This window comes from Micropterus dolomieu, linkage group LG07 (genome assembly GCF_021292245.1).
Source record: "Micropterus dolomieu isolate WLL.071019.BEF.003 ecotype Adirondacks linkage group LG07, ASM2129224v1, whole genome shotgun sequence".
In the NCBI taxonomy this organism is placed as follows: Eukaryota; Metazoa; Chordata; class Actinopteri; order Centrarchiformes; family Centrarchidae; genus Micropterus; species Micropterus dolomieu.
This window is the reverse complement of record NC_060156.1, coordinates 9,283,095-9,299,149: the sequence shown is the minus strand read 5'-3', so window position 1 is coordinate 9,299,149 and position 16,055 is coordinate 9,283,095. Positions and strand designations below refer to the sequence as shown.

The window sequence follows — 16,055 nt, the reverse complement described above, 5'->3', positions numbered from 1 at the left end:
GGGGGGGGGGGGGGGGGGGGGGGGGGGGGGGGGGGGGGGGGGGGGCAGACATGAACAAGCCTGCCCACGACCACCCCCGTGCACTCCAACTCTGAGAAATCCCATTGCATTTATCAGTAAGCACACAACACAAGCTCACCTTAGACAAATACAGTATATCCGTCTCAACAAGTTACAACATGAAGTATTGAGTCTGGAAATCTTTTCTTTCTTTAAAGTAAAAAAAAAAAAGAAGCTGTCATTGAGGTCGTGAATATTGTTTCTTGTGCAAAGAATTTTTAAAAAACTTTTAACTCTAGTGTTTCTTTGTCATCTATATTGACATTCCACTCAAGTGTTAGGAGCTGCTTTCATTTCTCTGTTTGATATGATTGTGGATTGAATATCTAGGGATTTCTTGGCTGCAAGTGAGACATAATTTACATTTGTGGCATTTCATAGAAAATGCCTATTTTCATGGACCTTTGTCAGGTACCTGTCTACACACCTCTACTACTGTAGGTGTGCATTAAGCAACACTTAATTGCATAGATTAAAAAATTAAAGATTGCACTGTAAAACCATTCGATAAGATGTTTATGAATTAAAAATGATCTATTAAGATTTTGCACTTTATAATACTGAAGCATCTAGGAAATATCAGTGAAACTGCAATAAAACTAGGTATTTCTGTCTCACAACATCTGCTTTTGTTTTCCAAGATTTGTGTTTAAGATTTTAGATTCCACCTGGATGCAAAAATACAACTAATCTTCTTTTTTTGCAGCACAGCACTGATGATATCACATTTTCTGTCTAATTCCCACATTACAGCCACATTCTTCAACACGTCTCACATTGCAGCCACGAGACAACGCATTGGATGCACTGCATAGCAAGTAAACAAGGCTCTCCATTCCTCTCCCATTGAGTTTGGGTTATGACACTTCACACAGCCTGTAGGCAACTGGGCTTCACCAGGACTATGGCAACAACAGTATCACAGACAGGTGACCCTTTCAGTCTCTCTCAAACAGTATGTCTCTGTTCCTCTCTTGCTCATTTAGTTCAGTTTAATTAGGCTATACCTCTGTGGAATTACAGGTCAGACATTATGATACCAAAGTAGTGTCACACCAGGGAATATCACAGGCTCAGCGGGTCAGCCAAACAATCTATAAAAAATATATCAGTCAATAGATATGTCATCAATAAGGATATGACAAAACCACAGACATGTTTTCTTATTCTTGCTTTCTCTTGGACTCTTCAACCAAGTTTTGTTCTTCTTGCTTCTTATCAAACAATCAATGCTGCAATCAGTCTCACCACGTGAATATTAAGAGCATAGTCTTTAAAGGTGTACTACATAACCATACTGAATATCTGTGCAGACAGCATGCTGAACACACTGTTCCCGATTTCAAAAACACATGAGTGATAAACAGTGCGGGACTGGTCTGCACAATTGTCTTTGACATCTTCTTCCACCAAATTCTGCTGCTACACTGGGCAGCAGCGTACAGTGGGAACTAATCTTAAAGTTCTTATGTCATTTGTGTGTGCCGAATTGGAAAAAGGCTCCTCACTATGTGCAAAATGTTCCAATTCGTAATTTAAGAAGTTTGTGGGTTTTGTGAATAAACAAGGATTCATAAAAAGGTGGAGACATTTAAACATAGTTTGTGTGTTTAGTGCTCCACTGAGAGAGAGAGAGAGAGAGAGAGAGAGAGATATACTGGCACATATCATGGATGGTGGGAAAGTAACCGACCTTAACAGGGGAGCTCCTGATGGCTACTGGCAGCTCTCTGATCGCACTGCCTGGGGGAGAAGCGGATATCCCGGCTGCGTACCCCTGCAGCGAGCCCCCGGCCAGGGACTGCCTCCCGCCTGCTCCTACTCCTCCTCCGCTCCCTCGCTGGGGCCGCTGCTTGATACCGTCCAGAAGGCGAACCAGAAGGATGTTAGCCGGCAGGTCGTCCACCCCGCAGTCCACAAGGATGCGGCACTCCGGACAGCGCAGCTCGTTCCGGGAGCTGACAATGTTTTCCAGGCAGCGGCGGCAGAAGGTGTGCTGGCACGGCAGCACCTTGGCCGTGGTGTCCAGGCGCTCCAGGCACACCGAGCACTCCAGCAGATCCAGAAGCGACGAAGACTCGTCCATGTCGGCGGAGAGGGTGAGCATCTGGGCTTCAGTGTCCGTGGGAACGCCGCGGCGACTGGTTCGTGTACCGTAGAAATGAACCGGGGGCACAGAACATTCTGGGAGGCAGACCGGCGGGAAACAGCCAACGGACGCCCCACCAGAGTCCCCGCGCGCTGAGCAGTGTGCCCCTGTGTTGTCAGTGTTCTCCGCTGTTCCGTACCTCTCTCTGTCTCCCTCAACGTGTTTGTGTTTCTCGCTCTCTCTCTGTCTCTGTCTTCCCCTCTCTCGCTCTCCAGCAGCTGTGCAGAAAGCGGTGAGGTCACGCTCTCATCATCATCAACCGCGCGCCGATCAGAGTTGCGGCGCGCGCTCACGCACCAGGGACATATTGATACAGACTGGGAGAAACAGAGGGAGGGGAGAAAGAGAGAGATGCCCTACAAAAACCACTGGGGACAAGAAGCTCAGGTTTCTCTCTCCTCACACCTTCACACAGACTGATTGATAAAGACGCACGCGGCTGGGTGTCACACCTTTCTAACCACCCTGAGAGGGTGTTGAAAGGTTTCCAGTCATGTGTCACCCGCCCACAAAGACAAGCTGACACCAGCAATGCACTCACAACATCCTCAGAGGTGGCCTGCAGTAGTTTCAAAGACTAGCCTATATGAAGGCGCCGTTTTTGAGAGATGTCACCCAAGTTTGAGCACGACGGAACATTAATGTGTGCTTCCAAACAGATTGTCGTACGTGTAGGCGACAGTCCAAACACCAAATCAAACTTAAACTTTTTGGTATGAATTTATGTGGCGTCTCACCAGTATGATCCCCACCTGACAGGATAGACGTCCTTTTCATTACCTCAGTAACTACATCCAGCTGACGCACGGGGCTTTGGGATAAATTGGTTTATTGCGACGCCTGGTGGGAACCAGCTGATCTTTTTCTACTTTCTTCTGTTTGTTTGTTTGAACAATTGAAATCTCCAAAAAGTCTTTTACTGAAATTCCTCTGTAATTTCCCATTATATAAGACTATAAACAAGTACAAGAGACATACAAGTGGTTTTCCTAGAATCATCAGTGATGCACGTGGTAGGCAAAATCTGACTAAAACACAATCATTATTCTTCTACCTGAAGGGATAATAAAAGATGACTGTAGTCAAGTGAAACCTTATAAAACAAAAGACATTATAAGACATTGTGCTGTAATTCACAGATACTATATTAGCAGCCAGGTGATGTATTTATAATACCATGTATATAATAGATGTGAGATGCAGGACTGTTCTCAATTAAACAGTGGGATTGTTTAAAGATAAGAAAATATTAAAACCGCAGCATTTCCACTGAGTTTTCCCTTGATGGACACAATACTTAAAGGACAAGGAAATGTGTGTGTGTTTGTGTGTGTGTGTGTTGTTTCTCAGCCATCACTGCAGGCTTGCTTTGCTCTGTCCACCTGTTCAGACCTGCTCTGCGCTCACATTCAGCCCTAGAGGGGTAGGGAGTGATTGAGCCAAATGTGTGCGTGTGTGCCCCCCCCCCCCCCCCCCCCCCCCCCCCCCGTGTGTGTGTATGTGTGACAGAGTGACGCCTTCCTGGGTGAGGGGTGGGTGCGCGCTACTTACCACCCACGATGAAAAGCAGAGGGTGGACTGCTTAGGCATACAAAGAGGGTGTGTGTGTGTGTGTGTGCAGTGTGCAACCCACAGCATTTACATTGATTCCTCAGAAAATGTTGAATACTGTATTCATTTAACAACATATGTAAGTCACAGTATTGCAAATGTATTGTTATTTTTTGTCATGACAATATTATGTCATTATAATCAGTTCAATCTTTTCTAGTGGCTAGAAATGCAAAATAACAGGTCACTTTGTGCCCCAAAATGCAAAGAAAACAAAATGTAGAAGGAGCTTCTACTCATAACTGGAAGAAAAAAACTTCACAAAACAAGTAAAGGTCAAGTCTTTTGAACCAATAATGGAGTAACTTGAAGATGTTTTTGCACTTTTTCAGCTCGGCTGTGAGACAAAACTCCCCTTGCATTTCATCTACAGAGACCTGCCATTTCTTATAGGTCTGTTTGTATCAACATGGCTGCAGAACATTGCAATGCTACAGTAATTCTGCAACTAAATACGTGTGTGTTGTTGTTGTTGTCAAGCTCTGATTTTGAATGCCTCACTAGAGCAGCAGCCCACAAGTGCTGGCAATAAGCCCAAAACTCATGGTCTATCTCTCTCTCTCTCTCTCTCTTTATCATGCCCACTCATGTTTAATGCCCAGTGTTTCATCGCCTTAATACAATTCTCCACAGCCAATGATTCAGAATTAGAGGGGAACTACAGGGAGAAGCAAACAAAAATGATTATTGGATGAAAATACCCTCAATCCATTTAAGCAGCAAAACAGCATAGTTAGGGCTCCCTACAGGACGCAGTGCTCTCAATAACAGACAAAAAAGGTCGATGCTGTTTAAATAGTAGACATGTCAATTAGGGATGGTAACCAGCATTTTGGAGATACAAGGGTTAAACGGGTCTTTGAGATGTCACAATGAGATGTGTCCCAGAATGGTCTGTGCAATTAATGCACGTACACACCACATGCTGTAATGATGCAAATGTACTATACATGTTACGTATACTGTAATTCAAATGTACTGTACATGTTACCTACATGCTGTAATTCAGATGAACCGCACATGTTACGTACATGCTGTAATGATGCAATTGAACTGCACATGTTACTTACATGCTGTAATTTTTCATGGTGATAACCTATGAAAATAAACTTGACCTGGCCCGACACTGCATCTATATTCTAGTATTTTTTGTAGCTATTTTCTTCTGCATCAGAGTTTCATAGACTCCTACAATCATTTCTCTGCATGCACAAGAATTCTCCCATGCTGCTTTGCTGGAGAAAGATTAAATCTTGCTTGCCTGCAGACGATCAAATATAATATGTAGTGAGTATTTGGGTGTATGTGTAGATCTTCTCCACGTACCATACACCTCACTCCCATCGACCAATGTCCTTCGTTCATGCGAAAGTAGGTTAGCTGACACGACAGTTTCCATGGCAACCGGCTCTCTGCTTCCTTGTTGAATAGTAGTTAGGTAATGTGTGTTCACACAGACAGTGCGCATGGGGGATACTAACAGGGGTTCTAGCAAGGTCATAGAGTCTGGAGTGTGGAGTGTGTGGAGTTCACTTGTCATCATAAAAAAGTACTGCCAAGTTTAAGGGAGTGATATTTCAACTACGGTTACTCCAAAATATTTTCACAATTTGACATTGTTTTCATTGTATTTCTTCTTTTCAAAGGTTGTCTACCTGTCATGACATACATGATCTTTAGTGGGGGTTTTTTATACATGATTCGTGTTTGTTCATTGGAAAGACCCTGACATGAAGTGGTTCTAATGTAACACTGAATCAGACGCAATTCTACAAACAGTAAGTAATGTACATAATGCAATAATGCAAATGGGTTTTTATTATCATCACAGTCCTGGAATTCAGTGTGATTTAAATGTACACTTTTCAATGGAATATAATTAGTAAATATTAAATATTTATATTTTCTGTTTTCCCCTAGGCTATGTTGCATAGGTTTCATGCTTGAAAAGTGGAAAAGTGGTTAGACCATATTTTCACCTTCTGCTTTCAGAGTTCGAGCCTCCTTGGGGCACATAAAAAGCATGAGGAAGTTTGTTTTTAATGATTTTGCTGCAAATTGAAGTTACCCTAACTTCATTCCAAGCAGCAAAGAAGTCCTCCACTGACTGCTATCTTCTCTGAGCTACAGTACTTTGATGTTGTGTGTGCGTGTGTGTGTGTGTGTGTGTGTGTGTGTGGGGGGGGGGGGGGGGGGTGGGGGGGGGGGGGGGGGGGGTGTCAGCTGCTGTACTAAACTCTAACTCAAAATGTCTGATGCTGACACGTGTCAGAACAGCCCACAGGCTTAAAAAAACACTTAACAGGTGATTGATGAAATGACTAAGTTTTTACTTATTTATTTATTTACTACTTATTTCATACATAGGCTACCGATTAATGTGGCCAATATCTGGTATTTTGAGATAATCAGCATTGGCCGATACCTGCACTCATGAGCAGTGTTGGTGAGTAATGTGTTACTGTAATAATATTACTTTTCCCAGTAATTAGTAGTGTAACGGATTACCATATCCAAAACAGTAATATTATTACAGTTACCAATCCAAGTAACGCTGCTTTACTGCGTTACTGAAGCGGCAGCTCAACGGCACCGGACCTTATGTTGTTCAAGTCAGCTGTTAGCCAAGAAGCTAAAGCAAGAATGGAGAACAAGGGAGAGAGGCGTTCTTTCCACAGCTGTAAGTAATGTTACTGCCGTTGTTGTGTCACAGTCTAAGATGCAAAGAACATTGTCTTCCGTTGTAAATTTCGTGCGACCAGCAAAAACCTTTCAGCCGTGAACAATTCTATATGTAATTTATTGAAGCATCTTCTAAAGCAGCACAGCAATGTGAAACTTTCAGTAAGAAACTCCGGCCGCTACTGCCAGTGATGCTTGGAAATGTCCGGACAGAGTGCCTTAAGCAACGTTGAATGTTTTGTGAAAATCCTGAATAAGCCTAATTCCCTTATAAATACATACAGTAGTTCAAAAGTCGGGTTTTACTTGCTTTATTTTATTTATTTTTTTGCAGCCGGTGGCGTTAAGAAATTATATAGACTAGGTTTTGTAAAAAACTAACTCCTTCCTGCTATTATGATTACATTAGTTAGAAAGTAGAGAGTCGTGAAAGACTGCTTTGTTTGGGGGGAGGGGAGGGTGGTAACGTAACTAGTTACCCAGTATCACCTAGTAATAAGTAAAGTCATTTTATTACTTTTTTAAGGAGTAATAAGTAAACAGTAAGTTTAAGGAGTAATAAGTACCTAGCCTGATCATCCTAAATTAGAGCAGATCTAATCTAAAACCAACCACTACCCTATTCTCCCTTAAACACCAGTCACTTCTGAAATCTACAGCATAACCCAATGTATTTTTCTATTTCATTAATTTCCTTTTGTTTCTGTGCTATATCTAATGTTGCAAGAAACACAATTTCCCACAGAGATCATGCAGTATGTAAAGAATATGCAATCCTCTACCATTTTCTGTTATATTGCCTTATCATATAATACCATATCATATCTAAGCTTGTCTAAAGTTTTTTGTCACATTATGCCTCATGTATCTCAGCTCGTCTCACTGTATCGTCTCATACATTATCACATTATCTCAAGATATCCTGTCTCGTTATACCCCATTTCACCGTATGCAGAGAGCATGTGTTTTTGTTTTACACCATCCATCATAGTAAATACAGGTTTTGCTTAATATGTATTTTTGTCCGGTCTTTGACAGAGCAGCCATCATTCTCTCAGCAGAACTCATCACTCTTCTTGTTATCCTCTCCTCATCCTCTCTTGTCATCTAATCGCTTCTCCTCTCATCCTCCTTTTCAGTCAGGAAGCCCCTGGATTGACATCAATGAGCCTCTGCAGAGACGGAGAGAAGAAAGAGAGAGGAGGATGGAAAAAGAGAGAAGGAGACTGACTGAGAGAGGGGCAGAGAAAAATAAGGAATAAAGGCAGAGTGACCAAGAGAGAGAAAGAATATGGAGATAATGAGAAAATTAAAAAATAAGGACAGAAGGAAAGACAGAGACAGAGAGGGAGAGTAAGTAATTACAGGACTCCCGGTGTTTTCAAAGCCCCTCTTTTATCTCACCCTTCCTGTGGCTGGGAAAAGGAGAAGCAGCGGAAAGGGGGAGGAGGAGAGGAAGACTAAAGTCCAAGCTTTAGTCCAACGCAGACAACAGGCACCAGTCATCCACATCACACAAAAACAGACACACTCAAAATAATTTATAGCTTCTGTTTCAAAGACATTTTATCATCTGAAATAAGGTGTTTGTGTGTATGGGGTGGGCTTCATGTAAGGTCCTTTATGGTGATAGTTAGATAGAACTTTTCTCTGTCCACCTAAAAACATTGTGATTATTATTTATAAATGTTCCATGTCTGCTTATATGTTGTGCGGCATACTGAGTGTTTTCACTGTACCAAAAACACATCGCACCAACCTTGGTTGTGTGGCCATTAAAGTGAAGTGAAAAAGTAGTAGTATTAATAGTATTAGTTGAAATTGTAGTGGGAGTGGTGGTAATGTAAATAGAAGTAGAGTTAGTCATAGTGGCAATATCAGTAGTATTCTGTAAGCAATAGCAATACCAGTAATAGTTATGGTAGCTGTAATTGTATAAGTTAAAGTTTATTGTCATTATCATATGCATTACAAACAGTAAATTCATTGATTCACAACTGAACCAAAAGAACAAACAATTTAGAAGATGTCAATTTGGACATGTCCAACTATTTGCTATTGTCCAACAATTCATTGATTCATTGTAAAAAGAACTGACAGATGAACTGATAATGAAAATAGTAGTAAAATAGTTAGCTACAGCCCTACTGTAACATGCATGTAAGGCTGTATGTAAACACACACACACATGCATATGCGCATATTCCCGAGAGTATGGGAACAGCAATATATAAAAGAATAGGAAAAAACACAGTTGTGAAAGTTAAAGCTGTATTAGTGAATGCACGTTTAGCCACTTTCATGGTGCTGCCACTACATGCCTGTGAACACTAGATGGCGGGGTTGAGTCGTGGCCTGCAGCATGTTAATTGTCTATTTGTCTACCTGGAACACGTTAATCTGTTTCTCATTCAGGGCGGAGAAAACTTCTCACTTTTTTCACATCAAGGAGGAGCTTGCAGACACACCGACATGCGCCAAAGTGGAGGCTGAGACACAACTTGCAGTAAAAACTCGCAGACAGCTAGTCCCTCGGCGATGCTTATCCGACACCACGCTAGAGATTGATCACCGATCACCAGGACTGATCGCCCGCCAGCCGATCCCGCAGTGCAGCGGAGAAACCAGACCAGCGTGCCCCCTCTCTGAGCTCCAGGTAAGACATCTTAGCAGCTCCGCTCTCAGGAATGCAAGGACGGATTGCTGCAAGACTTTAGGGAAATTCCTGAGGAATACTTATGATGGCAAACAAGCATGGACTTTAGTGTAATTTTACCGCTAAGAAAAATAAGTATGAATAATTATTCTGTGTTGCTTTAGGAAGGCATCAGACATAACCACTGCTGATGCATGTCAAAATGAAAATTAGATTATATATCTGTTAGTTTATAATTATTGTTTTCTGTCAAAATATGCAAAAGTGACACCAAAACTGCTTTTCAGCAGGATTTCTTTGACAGGCTGATTCCACCGGCTGGCCAAAGTATTGGCTACATTTCAGGCTATACATGCAGATATGTTTGTTGTCAAGTGCATGAGATAGGAGGGATATGTTATTATTTGCATGAATGTCATCTATATGAAATACATTGCACTCTGTGTGTAACAAGGGTACAAGATAGATTTCTTTGTCACATTACAACAGGTTGTACTCCCTTCAGCCACCTAGCGTACAATATACAGTAATATAAAAGCATTTATAAACACTGTTAACAAGCATATTCTCTAATTCATCCTGAAGTAGGTCTATGTGAAAGGTACTGCAGGCTACATGTTGGTGCAAAGGTTGTAGCCCTGGGTGGAAGACAAATGAGATTGTTTTTCACATCACTCTCTTCACAGTTTAGGCCTGAACTGCTTTTTGACAAGGCTATGGATTTTGAATCCTAAACACTTGATTCTCTTGTGATGATTTTGATCAGTGTTAATATAATAGAAATTCATAAAGTAGGCTAGCAAAGACGTTTGGTTAATTAATTTATTCATAATAAATAATTTTAGTACTGCTAAATACGCCACATCACTCTTATAGTAGGCTATATGATGTGTCTGTGAGTTTGCCTGTGACACTGTATTTTTGGCTGTGTGTGTTTGAGCAAGTGTGCGTTTGTGACCCTGCACACCTTTCTCCTCTGTCTGCATAATTGTTTTCTCGGTGCCGCCTGACTGTCCCGGGCCCCGGGGCCCCCGGGGGAAGTCCTGCCCGCAGACAGGCAGCTCGGCCCGGCTGGGGACATGCTGGGTCCTGCCGAGCCTCTGAAGTCTGCTGGCTGGCTTTGAACTGTAGCTGCTGGAGGTGGAAATCAATCCGTCTCTGCTCCCCCCCTCTTTCTGTCTCTCTATCTGCGTCTCTCTCTCCCCCTGCAGCCCCCAGCACAGCGCGTCTCTGCTGCCATTGAACCTTTCATGTTCACAGGTAGAAAGGCGAAGGAGACATACAGAAGAGACAGGGGAGGGAGTGTAACTCATCTTCAAAAGAAGTTCATATGGTTTCTGAGGATTAAAGGGATGAAGGCAGAGAAACTAACAAAGCCAGCGCCTGTAGTCATGATCATCCTATAACAGACTGAAGTGAATAGATGATTTGTTTACTTTCTTGCCGCTCCGTCGCTTAAAGCTGCTTGGTACTAGAATTCACACAATGGCTCTTATACTTTGGAGCGATATCATAGAAAGGAAAGGCATTGTTGTGTTTTTCTTGTGAAAGTTATTGTTGAGATTTATGTCACAGCTGATTTCAATCCACACAGCATATCCATTTCCCCCCGTCAAGAAATTTATAGAGCTCAGGAGGCCTGTTAGGGTTGAATGTTTCATAATGCGTCACACATCTAAGACAAAACTCCACTAAACACGTCAGACAGAGTTTACATATGGAAGTGAAGTTATTTCAGCTCATTAGGTTACTCAATTAATACATGGCAGGGCTGTTTGGTGGCTTTTCTCCAAACTGCCTCACCAGAACTAGGACCATGTGCAAGAACTACAGCAAACCTTTACAGTTTGGATCTAATGTAGGCTATATGATTATAATAAGACTTCCAGATTTATAGGGAGAGGGTAATCTAGCAATCCAGGAGAAGATACATCTAAAGAAACAAAATGTTCAGCCTCAACTTCCCTACGGGGATAATGAATTTTTTAGGGTTTTTATTACATCTAAAAAGTACCAAAAGACTCCACTCAAATACTTCATCCTCAGATTTAAATTACTCAAGACAGATTTAGCATATGGTACTAGTAAAACAAAAAGAGTGGCATTATTATTTTTAATAGAAAAACATAAAAAGTTATTTTTTTACCATTAAAGTAAATTTTAAAGAGACTGAATGAAACGAAATACAATGTGTTCGCCGTAGGTATGTAGAAAATAGAGTATCTTAGTTAATTGGTAGACATGAAGTATTAATGGTATATTCATATTTAAGTATATTTTAGTTTACTAAAAGCACTGGAAAGTAAGCGTAAATGTTTGCAGCACAGTAAATTATTAAGACTTACCACTACTGTATCTGTAGCTATTCTAATGAAATACTATAATCTTTATTCCATATGCTGAGGTTCTGCATGTCCTCAACACTGATGCACTGTTCTTAAAATAATAAAGAAAAGGCCTATTCTGATAATATACTCCACCTTATTGTGTTCTATATTCAACGCACAACTCACAATCACCAGGACGGACAAGGTAACTTAAAATAAAGCAGTGGATCCTCTGGACTCCCTAAGGGGCTGGATTCGCCAGCAATATGAGAGGTAGCTGCATTTGATTATATTTTAATTTACATGCAATAATCCCAGCAAAGCAACATAAAAGGAAAAAATCTTTTTTCTAATCATAGGTTTCACTCTCACCACTATTATTTCCCCATGCGCCGCACAGACGTTTCAACATACCAATACTAAATTAACATGGAGCAAGTTTAATCAAATTAGGGTTTGTGGTCTAATTTGTGTCTACTTAAGAGTCCTCCATGTGGGGAACCTGCTTCAGTTTGTTAGTCATCGATTTCTTCCATACAGAGTGTGTGGAGGGAGATCTGACAGGTCAGGTTTTGGAAATTTTTTGCCTTAAGATGAAGCTTAAACCAGACTGTTGTGTGTTGGCAGGAACAACTCTTTCACACCCTGGCAGGTTTAATCCCAAACTGTGGTGCTTCTGGCTTGGTGTAACAATTGGCAGGTGGGAAGCTGGTGAAGGATCATGTTGTTGGTCGGGGCACCTGTTCAGATGGGTGTGGGATGTGGGGTGATCTGTGTTACGTCCTCCTGGTGTTGCTCATGGCACATTGCTAGAAGTAGGCATGCATGCTTCTGTTGGTTAGCAAATGTTAACCCTCTAAGTAAGTACTGAAATTCTTTACTCTTTACTTTTTCAATGGGTTGACGAGGATTTTGCACTTCGAAGATTCTTGCGACCCCACGACCACATCCATCCGGCGTCTATCCATCCTGGAATTACCTCCAAGCAAGAAATACTCCAAGAGCTCTCAGATATGTTGTGAGAAATCTCCAAAAAGGGTGAAAGCATGCACCTGCAGTTTATTAATGCAAGGCTGACAACTGGAAACCAACAGAAATGAACAGTGCAGATACAAAGCTAATTTATTTTACAGAAAACCAATATTTCAACAGTAACCATCATTGAGTAAGGTCATTTAGACCAGAGCAGTATTGTGACGGTATTCTTGTGTGGTAATAACAATTGATAAGTCAGTGTGGTTCCTAAAAGGCTGCTGATGTGGAGTGTTTTGTACTTTCTTTAATGGTCCGTTACCATACTCTATTGTCTAAAAGCAAGAGAAAGTACCATAAAAGGAACATTCCCCAAAAGATTTTTATCCTAATATATAGAACTTTTTAGTTGAGGGGATGGCATTGTTCCGCAATCCCTTTATAGTAACATAGTTAGAGGGAAGCAATAATACATACAGATGAATTCCTGGTTGCAGATTAGGCCTCCCACCTACAGCCGATGCAAAATAAACAGAGACAGAGACAGGGAGAGAGATGTTCTGCTCCAGCAGAGCTAAAGAGGGGAACAAGGGATCAGGGAGAGGAGACAATGAAAGACAGATCACCGGCAGGCAGAGAATCAAAGAGCCTACTGGCTGACTAGAGCTGGGATAGGTGTGTGTTACTAGAGTGTGTATGTGTGTGTGACTTCTTTTCATGTGCCCTAAGAGTTTGTTTTTCCTGCACACTGAGTGGGAAGCTGACAGTAAGTCTGTAATTAAAGCAATCAAAAGATGAAAAGAGATGAAGAAACATTCACACACACATAAACACACACACATGTGCATGTACAGAAAAACACACGTTTCATGTAGTGCTTGGGCCACGTATGTAGCTCAGCACTCATGTTACTGGAGGTGTGTTTCTCTGCCGCTTTAAAGGTCTGCACATTATTTAAGGAATTAAGTATTTACATGAAGTCCTAACATGAGGTGTTCCATCGCTTCCTTCTATAGATGACATCTGAGCCATCAACTCTTTGTGTGTCCCAGCTATGGTAATATTGTAGTCTGATTTGTCAGTGGAAATTCAAGCTGCTGCAAAGCATGTTTTGACACTCCTGTAAAAACACAGTTCACACTGATAAACCATGATGCTGGATGGGATTGGACTAAATGGATATTTAGTCAGCAGACGAGGGCCAGCTGTCGTCTGAGGTTTTGTGTCTGTCTCCAAAGTTGGAAATCACTTTAATCATGGGTTTAATTTTCACATCAAACTTAAGACGGTAATCATGTTGCAAATTAGACTTATCTATTTCTGGCTCATTTAGTTCCTGATAACTGAACCTTGATGGCTACTTTGTTCAGTGAGTTTGACTTCCTTTAGCACTGATGAAGACATGGAAGACTAGAAAAAAAGGGCAAGGGGAATGGAAATGAACATATGCAAACATGTCAGTAGTGCAACGTGCAAGCCCGAATTGCAGACAAGTGACTATAATGATTAATGTACATTGCAACTGTAGTGCTGTGTCTGTGTTTTTAGATATTTTTTCCAGTCAATGAGGTCTGTGTACCAAAGTTTTGAGACACACTCGTGGTCTGATTCAGCTGAACGTAAAAGCGGTTGGTCTAATTTGAGTGACAGCCCCGCCGCCACCCCTCTCTTTACTCTCCAGCTGCCTCCAAATCATAGAAAGGAGACAAAATGCCAGCAGCACATTCCTTCATAGTTCACTTGTGAAAAAAAAGACAGACAGGGGCACTTATAATTACTTAAAAGTGGATTGACAGTGGATTGAGCAAATTCTTGAACACACACTTGGAAGAGCAGAACATTCAGTAACACTTGAACTAAGGTGTGTATTGATGCTATTCAGGCAGATTATTAAGCACAGGTAGATGATTATGGCCACTGTACAGTTAATGACATGGTATACTGAATTAAATTGTCTGATTTCTTTTCCTGATGATTATAGACTATTATAAGAAGAAGAGTTTATCTGATTATTATAGCCCCATAATTCATAACACACAATTGCAATTACAGATATAGCGTTCACTTTATCATAGACCTTAAACCTGACATGAAACATAACAAAGTAGATAGAAACAGGCGCAATCACCCAGTGCAAAGATAAAATGTATACACTAAAATTAGTCTTGTCAGAGTGAGTCTTATTTTTTTTTTCACCAGAGCTGGTGGAGTTTTAAATGACAGACTGCAGGAACTTGACAGAGGGGAAATCCACAATGTTAGTGCTTTTCTGCTTCTGGTTTTATCTACAAACCTACTTGGTGGAAGTTTTATTACCTGTGAGAATTCAGATAATCTCTCTCTCTCTCTCTCTCTCTCTCTCTCTCTCTCTGTCTCTCTAAAAAAAAATATATATATATATATATAGAGAGAGAGAGAGATTATATATAGATATATATATATATCTATATATAATATATGTTTTTTTGTTTTTTTTTACACACACACACACACACACACACACACACACACACACACACACAGACGTATGTGTGTCTGTGTGTGTATGGGACTATATCCCAGCATAACTAGGTTAACCTCTAGTTAGATTTATAATTGCTACTGTTAAAGCTGCTTATAGTTTGGTTTAGATGTGCAGGCCTAACAAAGTGGGAAGGTCTTAGAAAATATATGGTGCTTACATTTACAGAAATGATCTATGTTCTGTAATAGATGGAAATTTTTCTCGCTTCTTTGTTGGCTGGATAAAAACAGTTGTGTTTATGTGTTTGAGATCGTGCTTGGATTTGGTAGGTTAGGTCTTGGTCTTCAAAAGGATAAAAAAATTGGCTCTTTTAGGGATAGAGTTCCTCAGCAGAGCATTGATTAACTTTGGTATTTGTTTATGGCCTGGAAGCAGAGGGATCATGTGTGCAATTGTGTGAGACTGTGTTTATTGCAGGATTTGGTCAATATCTTGGTTAGTTGATGTACGGGGTTAAATTGATTGTTAAATTTAGAGTGACACACCAAACTGACAGTCTGATGATTGTTGCTATCACATGCTAGCAACAATCATCACCTACCAGCAGCATCAGTCAAACAATACTGATATGTGCAGTCTAGCATCCTTAAGATTTCAGGTTGATTTGGTGATACCTGTGGTTACTGGTGGTAGGCTTAACAGCAAATGCGTTTTAATACTGCAGATCACAGAATCCTGGGGGCAGCAAAACAAATTATTGTCGTTTTAATAAAGGAGTCAGACAGTAATTGGCCTTTTTCCATCATTCTGTGAGTAACCGTGATCTGATTTTATACTACACATGGTACGAGTGGACCTAATTTTTTAAGAGCAATAGCGGTAAATGCTAATCTCACTGACAAACACATTGCATTTCCTGTGACATCTTCCCAGTAAAAGTTAACTTGTGTTTCATCAAATTCTTTTAATGTGTAGCTGTAGCAGTAGGAAATGTTCAGTTTGCATTAGCAGTGATTTAATACTAAATTTTCCCCGGGAATGTCGCCCCCACACCCAATTCGTAATACTACAAATGTATAAATATTGCAATACTTTCATCAGTGGGCCAAAGGCTAATTCAACATTGTGATACTT

General features: G+C 40.9%; 2 protein-coding genes across 2 annotated transcripts in view; one reads left to right on the top strand and one right to left on the bottom strand.

The window, feature by feature from the left end:
* The window catches only part of LOC123973308 (E3 ubiquitin-protein ligase SH3RF3-like), a 100,718-nt gene extending 98,121 nt beyond the window's left edge, over positions 1-2,597 (bottom strand). Inside the window, exon 1 of the mRNA XM_046053218.1 lies at positions 1,754-2,597. Within this exon, the coding sequence (XP_045909174.1) occupies positions 1,754-2,167 (414 nt within the window). The 5' untranslated portion in view covers positions 2,168-2,597. The remainder of the gene's footprint in view (positions 1-1,753) is intronic.
* A 6,379-nt stretch (positions 2,598-8,976) lies between these two features.
* edar (ectodysplasin A receptor) overlaps positions 8,977-16,055 on the top strand; it is a 37,039-nt gene continuing 29,960 nt past the window's right edge. The window contains exon 1 of the mRNA XM_046053937.1: positions 8,977-9,158. The gene's annotated coding sequence lies outside the window, so the exon portion shown is untranslated. The remainder of the gene's footprint in view (positions 9,159-16,055) is intronic.